This window comes from Lycorma delicatula, chromosome 4, assembly GCF_047948215.1.
Source record: "Lycorma delicatula isolate Av1 chromosome 4, ASM4794821v1, whole genome shotgun sequence".
Lineage (NCBI taxonomy): Eukaryota > Metazoa > Arthropoda > Insecta > Hemiptera > Fulgoridae > Lycorma > Lycorma delicatula.
This window is the reverse complement of record NC_134458.1, coordinates 42,205,274-42,218,974: the sequence shown is the minus strand read 5'-3', so window position 1 is coordinate 42,218,974 and position 13,701 is coordinate 42,205,274. Positions and strand designations below refer to the sequence as shown.

The following is a 13,701-nucleotide window of genomic DNA, read 5'->3' as shown; positions in this document are numbered from 1 at the left end:
AACTTATGAAACAAAACTGCATCCCAATAGACATTTTCAACGAGAACCTTCTTCAATTTTTAAAAAAAAATCTGTACTCAATAGAGCTTGTGCAGTAAATTTTTGCGGTTTACAGCCTTAATATTGGGTGTAGAAAGATTGTAAAAACTTTAAAAGAGTCTAAAAATCAAGATTTATCATTGTCCTGAATTTTTCATTTTTATATGATGTTTCATTTAAAAGTTATTTAAAATAAAACAGAAATTTTAAAACCTTTGATAACTGATAATTTTAAATAACTATCAACAATATATGTTTTTTATTTTTCATATTGATAAATAATTAAAAAATGAATCTTTTGGTTATTTCGGAAAAAAAAGTTGTGCAGCCAGATTTGTGCATTAGAAATGTGTGGTTTACTGCCACATGAGCAGTCACATTGAAAAAAGAAAAACATAAAATCCACCCTTGCAATAAATATAAACTTTTTGCCAAATTAGATTTTTTTGTACACCTATGGGATCTTTAATCTTGCATTTCAAAGAAATCAACTTTTATCTTTTATATAATAGATGTTAAGATAAAGTAAAAATGGATAATACTATTAAGTAAATAAAATAAAGTTTAATATTGTAGTCAGCACGATGATTTTTACCACAACAGTTCTGGGTTCAATAGCTACAAAATTATATTTATTTTTAATAGTTCATTCATTTTCAAATAACAAGTACAAGCATAAATTCCATGTAATACCGCAAACAAGCAAGAATTATTATAACTCATGCAAATAAAATGAAAAATGCTTTTAAAACTCTGATATTAGCTATTATGAGCTTCAAACAATAACCTCAAGGTTTTTCATAGTAAAATGAAAGATTAAATATAAATAAAAAAGTAATTCTGAACATCAGTCCACATAAGACAACAAACCGCATTCTTTTTGACTATATTTCCGTAACATTTCAGGAAATAGTGGAAAGAGAAGGTGAAAAGTAAGGATAAAATGCCAACATCGAAAAAAGGTTTAACTAATCAATTGTCATAGATTACCAGTCTAAACAACACTGGTCTTCACTGTAGAGTTGGCATTTTCTTAGAGGCTGATAACCATAACAGCCCAGTATATTTGAATTTTTTTTTAAACCTAAATGTAAAAGGTATTCTGATAGAAACACAGAACTAGGTAAGACAATAAATTGCATTCCTTACAACCTGGTAATTTCTCAACAATTGAAACATCTAACAGTGTCAAATTAGAAATTGAAGAATTTGAAGTAAGGTAAAATTCCAATGACAATATTTAATAAACGTCGGAGATAATAAATGTATAGGTATAGGTAGGTATATTATCAGGATATTTAAATGAAGCGGTAAAATTTAAAAGCTTGGTAATTCATCTGACATTTGGGTGAGGGAGCTGAACTAGATGACATATTATCATTCATTTAATGGCATTTAATAAACATAAAACAGTAGTCAGGTGAACATTGTGCTTTCTGTGTGTGTATTTTATAAAAATGATGACTTAAAGACATTGTACAAAGTTTAATTTGTAATAGATTCAATATTCTGCATCATGGGTGGGTACCATCCATTCGTGCAATTAACTTTTGATTTAGTTTCAGGAAATTTGGTCCACATTAAATTTAAAACATAAAGGAGCAGCAAAAGGTGATAGAATGCCAAAAAAATATTGATAGTTTAAAATGTCATAAAGCCCAGTCCAAAACATATTACAATTAATGATAATCATCAATCTGTCAAATTTTTCATAAGGAATTGACTTTTAACCCCTTATAAAATTCATACTGTTCAGGAATTAAATGATGCTGATTTGGTTGCTTACATAAATTTTTGTCAAGAAATGTTGCAGCACTTGGATGGTGATGAAAACTTAATTCACCATATGTTAATATCAGATGAAGCTCATTTTCACCTAAAAAGCTACGTAAGTAAGCAGAATAGTTGATACTGGAGCGCTGAAAACCAAATTCTGTTATATGAGAAACCATAGCTTAGTCTGAAGGTCACAGTATGGTGTGCACTTGATCATGTGGCATTATTGGACTGTTCTTTTTTCAAGACTATCGAGAAACCTGCTATAATCATTATTGTAGCAAATTACAAAAGCATGGTCATAACATTTTTTTAAGCACAAATTAGTTCCATTTCCACAAATTATGTGGTTCCAGCAAGACAGTGCCATTAAGTTGTCTTGCTTATTAGTCTATTATTGTTTTTAGAGAATGTTTTTTGAACCATATCATACCCAAAAATGGGAACACTGTTTGGCCAGCTAGATCTCTTGATATACCTACATGTGAATTTTTGTATGGGGTTTGCTCAAGAGCAAGGTGTATATCAAGTGACCGTAAAAATCAGTGGAACTTAAGTTAAAAATTTAAGAAGTTGGATGTATTACACCAGCCATGTTAATTGTAATATTATAGAAAAAAAAATATATATATATATATATATATAAATGGTTTATTTTAAGTTAAGTTCACTCTAATATTTCTCTACTTCTACTAATACTCCTTAACTGCAATCTTTGCCTAAGTTCAAATAAAACATAAATGTTAACTGTTAGACATGGTTAATTTTTTTGAAGAATGATTTTAATGTTATTCCTTAAACTTAAAATTAATAATTTAATCTTAAATATAATTTTAGTTTTATAAATTTAGATGATACTGATACTAATATAAGATTCTAAATGTACTCGTACATTAAAAACGTTAATCATTCACTTCTATTGCAGCTTAAAATAATATTAGTAAAAATCTCTCATACTTATTCTAAATAACAAAATATTTAGTTGACTGATATTTTGGTAGTTCAAGAAGCACAACAACATAAGCATTGAGATTAATGCATAAGGTCACACAGTTTAAAGGAGATAACTTTCTCATTTGTCAGCTGTCAAATGTAAATAGCATGTAAAATAATTATTTGGGCTAATTACAGAAACTTTTTGAAGGCAACTTGAAGTAACACACAAGGTCTGTTCAGAAAATAACTGAACATTTTTAATTATGCGCCAACAGAGATATTTAGTGACATGCAGTTGGCAGCATTGTATTCCACACAACCTTCTCTGTAACCGCAAGTTCTTGGATTGTTGATATCTCATTTAGTTTTTGTGTTGTTATTTGAGTGCAACATGTTTAAGTGTTAGTAGCGATTTTGTTAATCTGTGATTTTTGGGAGCAACAACTTAAAATCTTGCTTGAATCTTGGGAAACTTTCACAGAAACATTCCAAATTTTGAAACAAGAGATGATGCTCTGGGTCGTATGCAATGTTACAAATGGTTTTCACAATTTAAAAGTGGTCATTAGACCATGAACAGGCCCTGGCCCTTGCCCAGGAAGGCCTTCAGCTTCAACTGATGACACCCACGTTCAGAAAATCAATGATCTGGTGCATGCAAATCACAGATTGACTGTCAAAGAACTTGCTGAAGAGGTTAGCATCTAAATCGCCCATGCCATGACATTTTGACTGAAAAATTGAACATGCATTGAGTTGTAGCAAAGTTTGTCCTGTGTTTGATGACCAAACAGCAAAAAGTACATCGAGTGGATTTTTGTCTGCAATTTCTTGAACAAGCCAATGACAATTGAGACATTCAAGCAAAGGACCATAACAAGAGACAAAAGCTGGGTTTTCAGCTACAACATCAAGACAAAAGTTCAATCATCATAATGGATTGACAAAGGATTTCCATGCCCCAAGAAAGCAAATCAGTCTCGATCCAATGTCAAAATGATGATCTCTGTTTTTTCGATTTTAATGGAATTGTGCATTTTGAATTCATGCCACAAAGTGAAACAGTGAACCATGTGTACTATCAACGTGTTTTACAATGGTTATGTGAAAAAATCCACAAAAAGAGATCAGAGTTGTGGCGAGACAACTCATACCTCCTTCACCACGATAATGTGCCAGCATACACAGCTTTGTCAATTCATCAGTTTTGTGCCAAAAATCAGATGACTGTCCTCCCTCAGCCTCCCAACTCATCAGACCTGGCTCCTTGCGATTTTTTTTCTTATTTCCAAAATTAAAATCATTGATGAAAGAATGCCATTTTGAGACTATTGATGACATTAAATCAAATTCATCATGGATCTTAAAGGCTATTTCAAATGACGCTATCCATTGTTTAACAAAGTGAAAACACTGCTGGGAAAAGTGTGTGAATAGAAGTGGGGAGTACTTTAAAGGGGATAAGGACTAATAATTTGTAAAATAAATAATAAAAAAATTGAAAAAATAAAATTCAGTTATTTTCTGAACAAGCCTCTTATAAAGAAAATAAATGGAGTTTATCAATACTTAAAATGTAAATCACTTAAATATTGAAAAATATGTATGTAATTGTATCAAAGTATAACCTAGCACAAAGTAATTTTACTAAAATATACAACCTGATTTTAGCAAATCATATTAGAATAATTGATCAGCTTATAATCTACAATAAAATTATTTATGTATAAAATTAATTCTTTAAAAAAAACACTAATTAATATTTTGCAGTACATACCAGTAATTTGACATTAGCACAGGAGCAGAATGAGAAAGTTGATCTGCATTATATTACTTGCAAAGATGTCTTAAAAATTTATTCCAATCTGCAAATAGGTCACCCTCCTTTTTGTATGTAGTAATCTTCCTGCTGTCAATCTACGGAGATGAGGCAAACATTTTATTTCAAACAATATACATGTATTCCCTACACTAATCTGTTTCCAACATATTGAGAACAGAAAACTTATGGTAAACTAAAAAACCCCACTGCAATAGTTTTAACAGAACACCAAGGAACCTTATAATTCCTACAAAGAAAATGAATGAATCTGCAGTCAATCCTCCATAAAGAACTCTTTACACTTAACACAGTACACTTTTACATAAATTGTATATACAATTACTCAACATACACACATGTAAATAACCAATTAATAAGTCTATGATAAACAGGATGTTTATTTATAAACCATTAGTTGATGGGCTGGAATTATTGGCTAGAAGCAATCAGAAAAGGCTTCCAAGTGAATGCGTCAGGAAGAAAAGATGCCTTCATATGTAAACCAAATAAGTGCTAAACAGTAAAACATTAAAAAGCTTGATGTAAAAAAATTGAAAAGAAAATTATGTCTACGTCATTCTCTGGACTGAAATCGAAAGCACAGGCCCCAAAATTTTATAAGCAATGAATGAAAATTTTATAAGCATTTGGTAACAAATTCTGTTAACTCTAGTTTTACTGTATGTCTCAGCACAAACCTCTCTCAACCACAAATCAAAAAAATATATACATCCTGAAAAATATAATTAAACAAGACCTATCACCAGTTAGTAACAAGGGTTAATTAAAAAAATGAATAACAAAATTAACTATTTATTTCCAGTACATAGATAATTATTACCCAATTTACAACAAATTTATGAATAAAATAAAAATAAATAATCATAATAATAGTAAACAAGATTTACACAAATAACTACAACAGAGAAATAATATAAAAATGACAGACAGTAACACTATCAAATACGTATACCTTGAGCAAGTTATATGCATAATTATATTTTTTAAAACAAGTTACCATAACAAAGTAGTAACAATGTTTATATAATCTGCAAGAAAAAATTCTAAAATTCACAATTAATGCAGGTTGTGATAAAATTAGTAAAATGAAATAAAGAGCTTCATCAAAATTTCTTTTTAAACAGAGAATACATCAATACAAATATTATATGGAATTTTTAATACACATAAATCTATTAATTATAGGAACTATCAATTCAGCAAAACACAGTATTTCACTTAACAACTTTATACCATATTCATATTTAGTCAAACTTTGAATTCAACTTTCCTGAAGATTAATTACTGAGAAAAAACCACACTTTTATATATTTAGAATAAATTATACACTCAGATAGTAAATACTCATACAAACAGGTCTTCAGGAATTTTGGAGAACAGTGTTCTCCAAACCTTTTTCCCCAAATAATTTTTTTAGAAGGTATAAAAAGAAATGATTAGTTCAAACTTATAAATTTTGCTATTTTCTGATTCTATGTCAATTCTTATAAAGAAAACCTCATTTTCAGGATTTTCTTCTTGAATAAATGAATTATTTATATCATTAAATGGATTAATTGAGAATAAATTCATTTTATAACTTTAACTGAGATAACTCCAGGGAGCTGCTGAATGAATATATATTTTATAAAGATATAGTTTTTTATTTCATACTTTTTAATGTTTTTAAAGCAAAAAACATAACTTCAAAATTTAATAAAATGTAAAGAAGTCTACAATCAACATTGGGTATGATTTGAATTTTTGATGAAAAAATTCATATCAAAGATTTAGTGAACTATTGTAATAATTTTACTCACCTCAATTACTTTGCTGAACATAAATAAAATCAGAAGTTTTTAATTTATTAATAATAAAAACACTGTGCTGTCATATTAGAAATGTTACCATTTAATTATTTTTTTTTTTACTTCATTTATTGAACTACAAGAAATTACAATTTTTTGCTATTATCATATATAATAATCAATTACAACTTTATTCTTACAGTTCTATAAACTTTGAAACCTGTCTAAGCCAGGTAACAAATAGTATGAATCCTAACTATGATTTTCTAAGACCTAAATTTGTTACCACTACAGTGGTAATAATTTTAAGCTGAAAACTATCTTCAAGTGAATCCAGAAAACTAATTAATTATTGTTATATGTGGAAATTTGAACAGACTTTTTATCATGTAAAATTTTCATGTTATGTATAGTCGCCCATGAAATTCAAAAAACTTTCTAACCTGAAACATACTGTTAGTATTTTAAGACAGGTTCTACCACAAAAATATAAAATACAGTGTTAATATGTTTTAAAGTCTAGGTTGTTACAGTTGTTAATTTTAATTTAACTAATACCAAAAACAGATAAACTAAAAATTTTGATACAAAATCTTGACATAGAGTGAATATAAACTGCAACCAGACTGAAATAAAAATAAAATAAAATGTGTGGCACTGACAATTAAAACCATTAAAAACACAAAAATTAACAATTAAATTCAAAAGTTAATTTTTTCAACAATAATCAAAAATAACAAAAAAATTTGAGTGTCAAAGACTGATCAATTTTCTAATTTTGTCACATTTTTATTTCACAATAACAACACTGAAAACAATTAGTTATTGATCAAAACATAATGTTTCCTTTCTTTTGTTTTTTTAAGTGCACATAACATGTAAACAATTTGTACAACTTGGCAACAACCAGTAATTCCAAAATCAATGTAACCCTTTGCGTAAGGTTTTACAAAAAAATATTATACATATTGTTGAAGGTTAATTTGCTAAATGGGTAAAAAAACACCATGATAAAGGAGATTATTGCAAATTAACATCTTAGCATTGAAACAGAACATTTTAATTTTTTTATATTATGAGGGTATGTAATCCTGGTATATTTGTAAATACTTACATTGTAATTATAATTTACAATTTATTATATTTCAGATGTTACTTTCAGGGAAGTAACTTTGGTATTTAATATAAAGCTATTCAGTACAATATTTTAGATAAATTATATGGTCACTTATTTCTATAATCTAAAAATTTGTAATATAAATTAATTTCTCATCTTAATTTATAAAATTCTACACACATCTACACTGTACATAAATGGAATTTGTATTAAAAATTAATCTGAAGAAGTTAAATATTGGAGTAAAAATACAATTTCTATACAAAATACAAACTAAAAGTTTTTATAGATTTTATAACTTATATTAAGGCGGTATTTTAAAAAATGATATTAAAATATATTATAATACAATATTATATTATAATAAATTTATAATATAAAATCATATTATAATAAATTTATAATATAAAATCATATTATAATAAATTTATAATACATAATATTATAATAAAAATATAACTGAATAAATTTTTAGATGTTCTGTAAAATTAAAACAAAAAAATAAAAATGTTTGTTTCTATTTCTCTTTAATAACTGAATAAACAATGAATGTTTCAAGTATACAAAGGCACTTTTTCATTATAATTCTGATATCTCATATTTTATAATAAATAAATAAAAAATCTTGAACACACTTATGGAATTTCAATTAAGCCTCATAAGTCTGTGAAAGTAGAACCTGTATAATACCTTTTACAAACTTCCTTCACAAACCGTTCCTAATTATGCATTAGACAATGCTGCAACACCGGGAAGAACTTTTCCTGCAAAAATAATATTTTTAAATTATTATTACTTCAGTAAATTTTTTTATATATATATTTATATATATTATAATATATTATATATATATATATATCACTTAATGTATATACAATAACATTACTATAACTTTTAAAGCTATAACTTTATAGTACTGCTATAACTTTTTAAGTTTTTATTTCTTTTTTGTTTTTCTTATTTGTTGTGTTAATTGTAGAATTATGTACCAACTGATGATACGAGATCCTGCGAAAGTCTACAACTGTGGTATTAGTTTTTTTTGGGGGTTTTTTCTTACTATGTTTGGTGGTTAAGTTGTTTTTTGGCACATTACTATATGTATGTGTACATTAATGTATGTGTATATATACATAATTTTTGTTTTTTTTTTTTAAGAAATTCCTTTAATAACCATACTCCTCTGTACCAATACAAATTAATTTATATATTTAATAGATCAACCCTAAGTACAGAACAATTGAAATAGGATGACACCTTATTTCACTACATAACAGAAGCACTTATGCAAATTTGATTCGCATCATCAGCTGCGTACATTACATATATATATATTACAAAACCATCAAAAACCTCCAAACCATGACAACATACCGCCCATTCTCTTATAAATTTATATTAAAAATATTTTTAAACTAATTAATTTTTTTTTTAATTTTTAAATTAAATTTAACTCATTATACTTTAAAGCCAAATAAAAAGTTAAAACCTTTTTTTTAAATTAAAACATTTCAAATCATAATCCCAAAAAGAAATAAAAACATAAAATATAAAAACTTTTAGTAAAATTAAAATTTTTACTTAAGCAAAATCAGTGAAATGACCAGCATATGATTTTGCTTTGCTTAGGTTTTTGTTTTTATTTTAAAACTTTAAATTTTTAATTATGTAACTCTTATCTTTGTTTTTTTTTTACATTTTAATTTTGACTTAGTTAAGTTTAATAATTAATTGATGTTTGAAATATTAAACAATTTTAAAAATTTTTATATTTTACGTTTTTATCTCTTGTTGGGATTATAATTTTAATTTTTTTATTTAAATATAAGGTTTTAAATTTCTGTATGGTTTTAAAGTAAACTTAAATTTAATTAGTTTAAAAATATTTTTAACATAAAATTATGTAATGGGCGGCATGTTATATCATTATTACTTTGTTAAAAGGTTTTTTTTACTATTATGAATATGACCACAATTTGTTGTTTTTTATTACATTAAAACAAGAAGTAAATGCTGTCTCTATAGAAGTTAACACAAGCTCAACTATAATTATAGATAAGTAATTTACATTTATGGCCAGACTGTCCCTATGAGTAAAACCACCTAATAACTAATGCTCCACTTTCTAGCTGCCACATTTGCTAGATTATACAACTTGGTATTTCTTAAAATGCTTGCCAAATTGACATTTTTCAAGAATTTATATCAAATAGAAAAATGTGTATAATTATTTTCTACTTAATATAAGATACTTAGAAATTTGCTCAAATAATTTTCAACTTTTAATAATTTTACTCAAACATGAAATTTGTCTCCAACAGGACACAAAAAGTATTTTTCTCAGACAGATAATTTTTCATTTGGCATTTTTCAGAAATAGTCATTTTATATTACTGAAATCTTTCTCAAATTAACAAAATATTCTTATCAGAATGATGCCCATGCATACTACAAAAAAGGATCCAGAACTATTATTGGACGAATTATTGTGTTCAAAATATTGTGGGAGGAACTAGTGTGCAGGACCCAGCTCTCCAGATCTAGTCCACAAACTCATTGAAATTCTCAATGTCTTCAATAACCCACAAAATTAAATTCTTCAAACTGTTCAATTAAGCAAACAAAATTAATAGAATTCAAAATGTTATCAAAGATCTACAGTTCACATACCTAAATTTTAGAAATGTACTTTGCAATTAACAATAGATTCCAGCCTCTTAATGATAAAATCAGTTGTTATAAGAGCATTAAATGCATTAACATAAATGCTAGTGTAATCTCAAGAAAATTGTACATAATTTAATCTATGAAAATTGAAACATTCAATTAATTTTTTATAGACAGAGGAATGCATAATTCTTTATTCCCTCCATACCCACCACTGGGAAAAAGTAATACACATACATCAGTTAATTCTGCCACCTAGTTTAAAAATAATCTCATCAGTCTATAATATTAAATTTAATACTTCAATTACCTTCTAGAAGTTCTAAGCTAGCACCACCACCTGTACTAACGTGGCTAACTTTATCTTCTGTGTTCCATTTAGCTGCACAAGTAGCGGTATCTCCTACACACATAAAAATAATAATTTAATTATGATACCTATGGAACATATAATAAAATCAATAATAAACAAAAATATTTTGTTAGAAATACAGATATACAAGTATGAATTCAGTAATTAAAAATATAATGGAAGAACAAAAACACCTAAGACCAAGATAGTTTAGTAAACAAAAATTGTCATAATTGTAATATCCAAGCTTCTTTAAAATCTAACTGTCTATTATTAATTACTGCTTCATAAATAAATAATAATGGAAAAATCATTAATCACAGGTCCTTAAAGATTAGATTACCAAAAGGTTTAATATTTCCATATTCAGTAATGAATGTCAAATCTTTCCTAAATGAATGTCTGAAACACTTCCTAAATTTTGTTTTGTTAATGATCCCCAAAACATTACTGATTAACGGAAATTACTGCTTGCATCAGTTTGTCACAGCCTGGAGAATAATCTTAAAATGAAACTATTGGAGATAATTTATAGTCTACAGAAACTTTCAAAGAGATTATGATCAATTATAACAACTAAGAACTTTACTAGTAATGATTTTTCATATCTTTATAACCTACCATGACAACAAACTATTTTCTTATCTGTTAAAATACATTGTAAATCTAAACCTAAGTGAAAATTGTTTTTAATATAATATTTGCAGTCTGTACCATAACATGAAAAAAGGTTTATCCTGTATTTTGACTAACCCATTTCAGCTAAAAAATTAATCTTTTACTAAAAAAGGCTGACAACAGTTGTAGGACTTTCCTGTCACATGGCTTTTCCTGATTCATGGCTTACACACACAAAATAATTTAAAATATTTTATCATTTTATTTAATTCAATGATTCTAACTAAAGTGCATGCGCATACCGTACTTCATTCATGTAGGTATGGCGGTACTAGCAGCCACTTTAAATATTATTCATTTATTTAATTCTACCACTCACCTATGACATCACAACATAGCAGACAACTACAGCAGCTGTATGTCAGTACTACACTAGCACTCCTTGTGGTAAGAAGGGGTACTAATGAGCCACTTAGCCACTAGTTTATTTAGAGCATTTTCTGGAATGGGGGGTAATTTTGCAAATTTTTTTGGAAATATTATTTTTTTAATTTCTACCAAACAAATGTTTCTAAGAAAAAGACCTTAATTAGACCCGCTTATTATTACTACTTTTTTGGAGTGGAGGTGCAAAAAAATATTTACAAAAAGATTTTTTTTTAATAATTGTTCACAAAAGTATTTAAAAAACAAGTTTAGCGACCTTTGAAAATGTGAAACTCCATATCCCACACCACTATGTTTATAACTTTCAATGTGAACCCAAAATGAGGGTTTTTAGGGTCCAGCTGATTACCGGCGATGCCTCAGAGGTTGCATGAATAATCAAGGAGATTTTTCCCGTTGGGGGATGTTACACTGGAACACGGGGAGATGGATGTGGGGACAATATCGATGTTCGCAGTGGAGGAACTTAAGGCAGCCATGCAGCAAGTCCCCTTGGAGAAGGCACATATTCCTGACTGCCTACCAAATGCAATTGTCAGAGCGGGGATTGTAGCTGAACCTGAGATATTTTTAGGGGTATATAATGCATGTTTGAGCAAGGGCATTTTTCCTGTGAGGTGGAAGCAGCAGTGCCTCATCTTGATACCAAAGCCAGGGAAGGATTGGCGCACCTGTCGTCTTACCTCCATTATCAATGATTGATATGTTGGCGAAGATATTCGAGAGAATAACACAACAATGGCTCACCTGCGCTGTGGAGGCTGGGGGACTACATGGCAATCAATATGACTTCAGAACCGGCAGATCTGCTTTAGACGCTGTGGCGAAAATATGGAGCTTAGTTGAGATCACCATTGCTAGTCGCCAATATTGCAAAGGGAGGATGTGTGTCCTGGTTGCACTTGATGTGTGTAATGCATTTAATAGCGTAACCCATGTTGCGATCAGGACCACTGCGTCATGATCGTTTTTAGCATCCAACTGCCCCCTAACAATAATTGTAACAATAATTGGATTTGCAGACGACATAGCACTTGTCATAGAGGCCGATACCCAGAGGGAGGCTGCCAGCCAGATCAGGGGTTCCTACACTGCTGTTGGAGCATGGATAGCTGAGGCAGGTCTCAGCTTGGCACCGGAGAAATCCGAGTTTGTGATTATATCTTCTGCCAAGCGTATACCTACCTTGTCAGTTGATGGGAGAGAAATAGAGTCAAAGAATTCAGTAAAATATCTAGGCATATGGATTGACTCCCAGCTGAGATTTGGAAGGCATGCCATTGAGGTTGCTGAAAAGGCGGAGAGGGTCATGCGCCATATAGCAGGAATTCTATCTCACTGTGGGGGTCCGGGGCAACTGCAGAGGAGGTTACTTACAAGAGTTGCATATAGCATACTGCTATATGGTGCAGAAATCTGGACAGACTTGGTGCAGTACAGAAAGTACAGACAGAGGATTGAGGCCTTACATAGGAAGTGCTACCTCCAGATTGCAACAGCCTACAGAATTGTTTCTCTGGAGGCTGCGAAGGTCTTGGTGGGTATGCTTCCTGTAGACTTAGTGATCACACACAGAAGGCTACAAGAACTTGGTAATTTGAATCCGACTGAGAAAAGAGAGGCGAGTTCGGTGATTATGAAGGAGTTGAGGGCATGGCAAGAAAGATGGGATGGATATGAGAAGGGCAGGTGGACCTATAGAGTAATAAAGGATGTTGGAAGATGGTCCAGAAGAACCCATGGCTTGCTGGATTTTAATTTAACTCGGTTGCTGGCAGGCCATGAGGGATTTAGAGAATATCTATTCAGTTTTGGGTTGGATTACTCGGATGGATGCCCTGACTGTAAGGTTGAAGAGTCGGCATTCCATGTGTTCTTTTGTTGAGCTCATTTTAACACAAAAACAGAGGAGATGATGGATGCCATTGGAAGAGATGCAATGTTTGTATCAGAGGAACTAATGGGGATTATGCTTAAGGTAAAGAATATTGGTCTGCCATTTCCGGATTTCCAAAAGCGGCAATGACAAAATTATGCATTCTTAAGGAAAATCATAGGCCAACAAGGGGTCATCAGACGGTGTGGAGGCAGACAGGCATGGGGCTGATAGCCTAGGGGG

The 13,701-nt window shown here is 29.6% G+C and overlaps 1 protein-coding gene across 4 annotated transcripts in view; it reads right to left on the bottom strand.

Annotated features, from left to right (window-relative positions):
• Nucleotides 1-13,701, bottom strand: part of Pgk (phosphoglycerate kinase) — a 76,641-nt gene that overhangs the window by 17,018 nt on the left and 45,922 nt on the right. For 2 of the 4 annotated variants that reach the window (XR_012756082.1, XR_012756081.1), the window contains exons 10-12: nt 10,476-10,568; nt 8,189-8,262; nt 4,529-4,668 (exon numbers count right to left, since the gene is read on the bottom strand). Coding sequence is in view for 2 of the 4 variants with exons in the window: in XM_075362801.1 (XP_075218916.1) it covers nt 8,222-8,262; nt 10,476-10,568 (134 nt within the window). In the remaining 2 variants the exon portion in view is untranslated. Of the gene's footprint in view, nt 1-4,528; nt 4,669-5,370; nt 8,263-10,475; nt 10,569-13,701 lie in introns of those variants that run through there. The other 2 variants (XM_075362801.1, XM_075362802.1) reach the window with 1 other exon arrangement.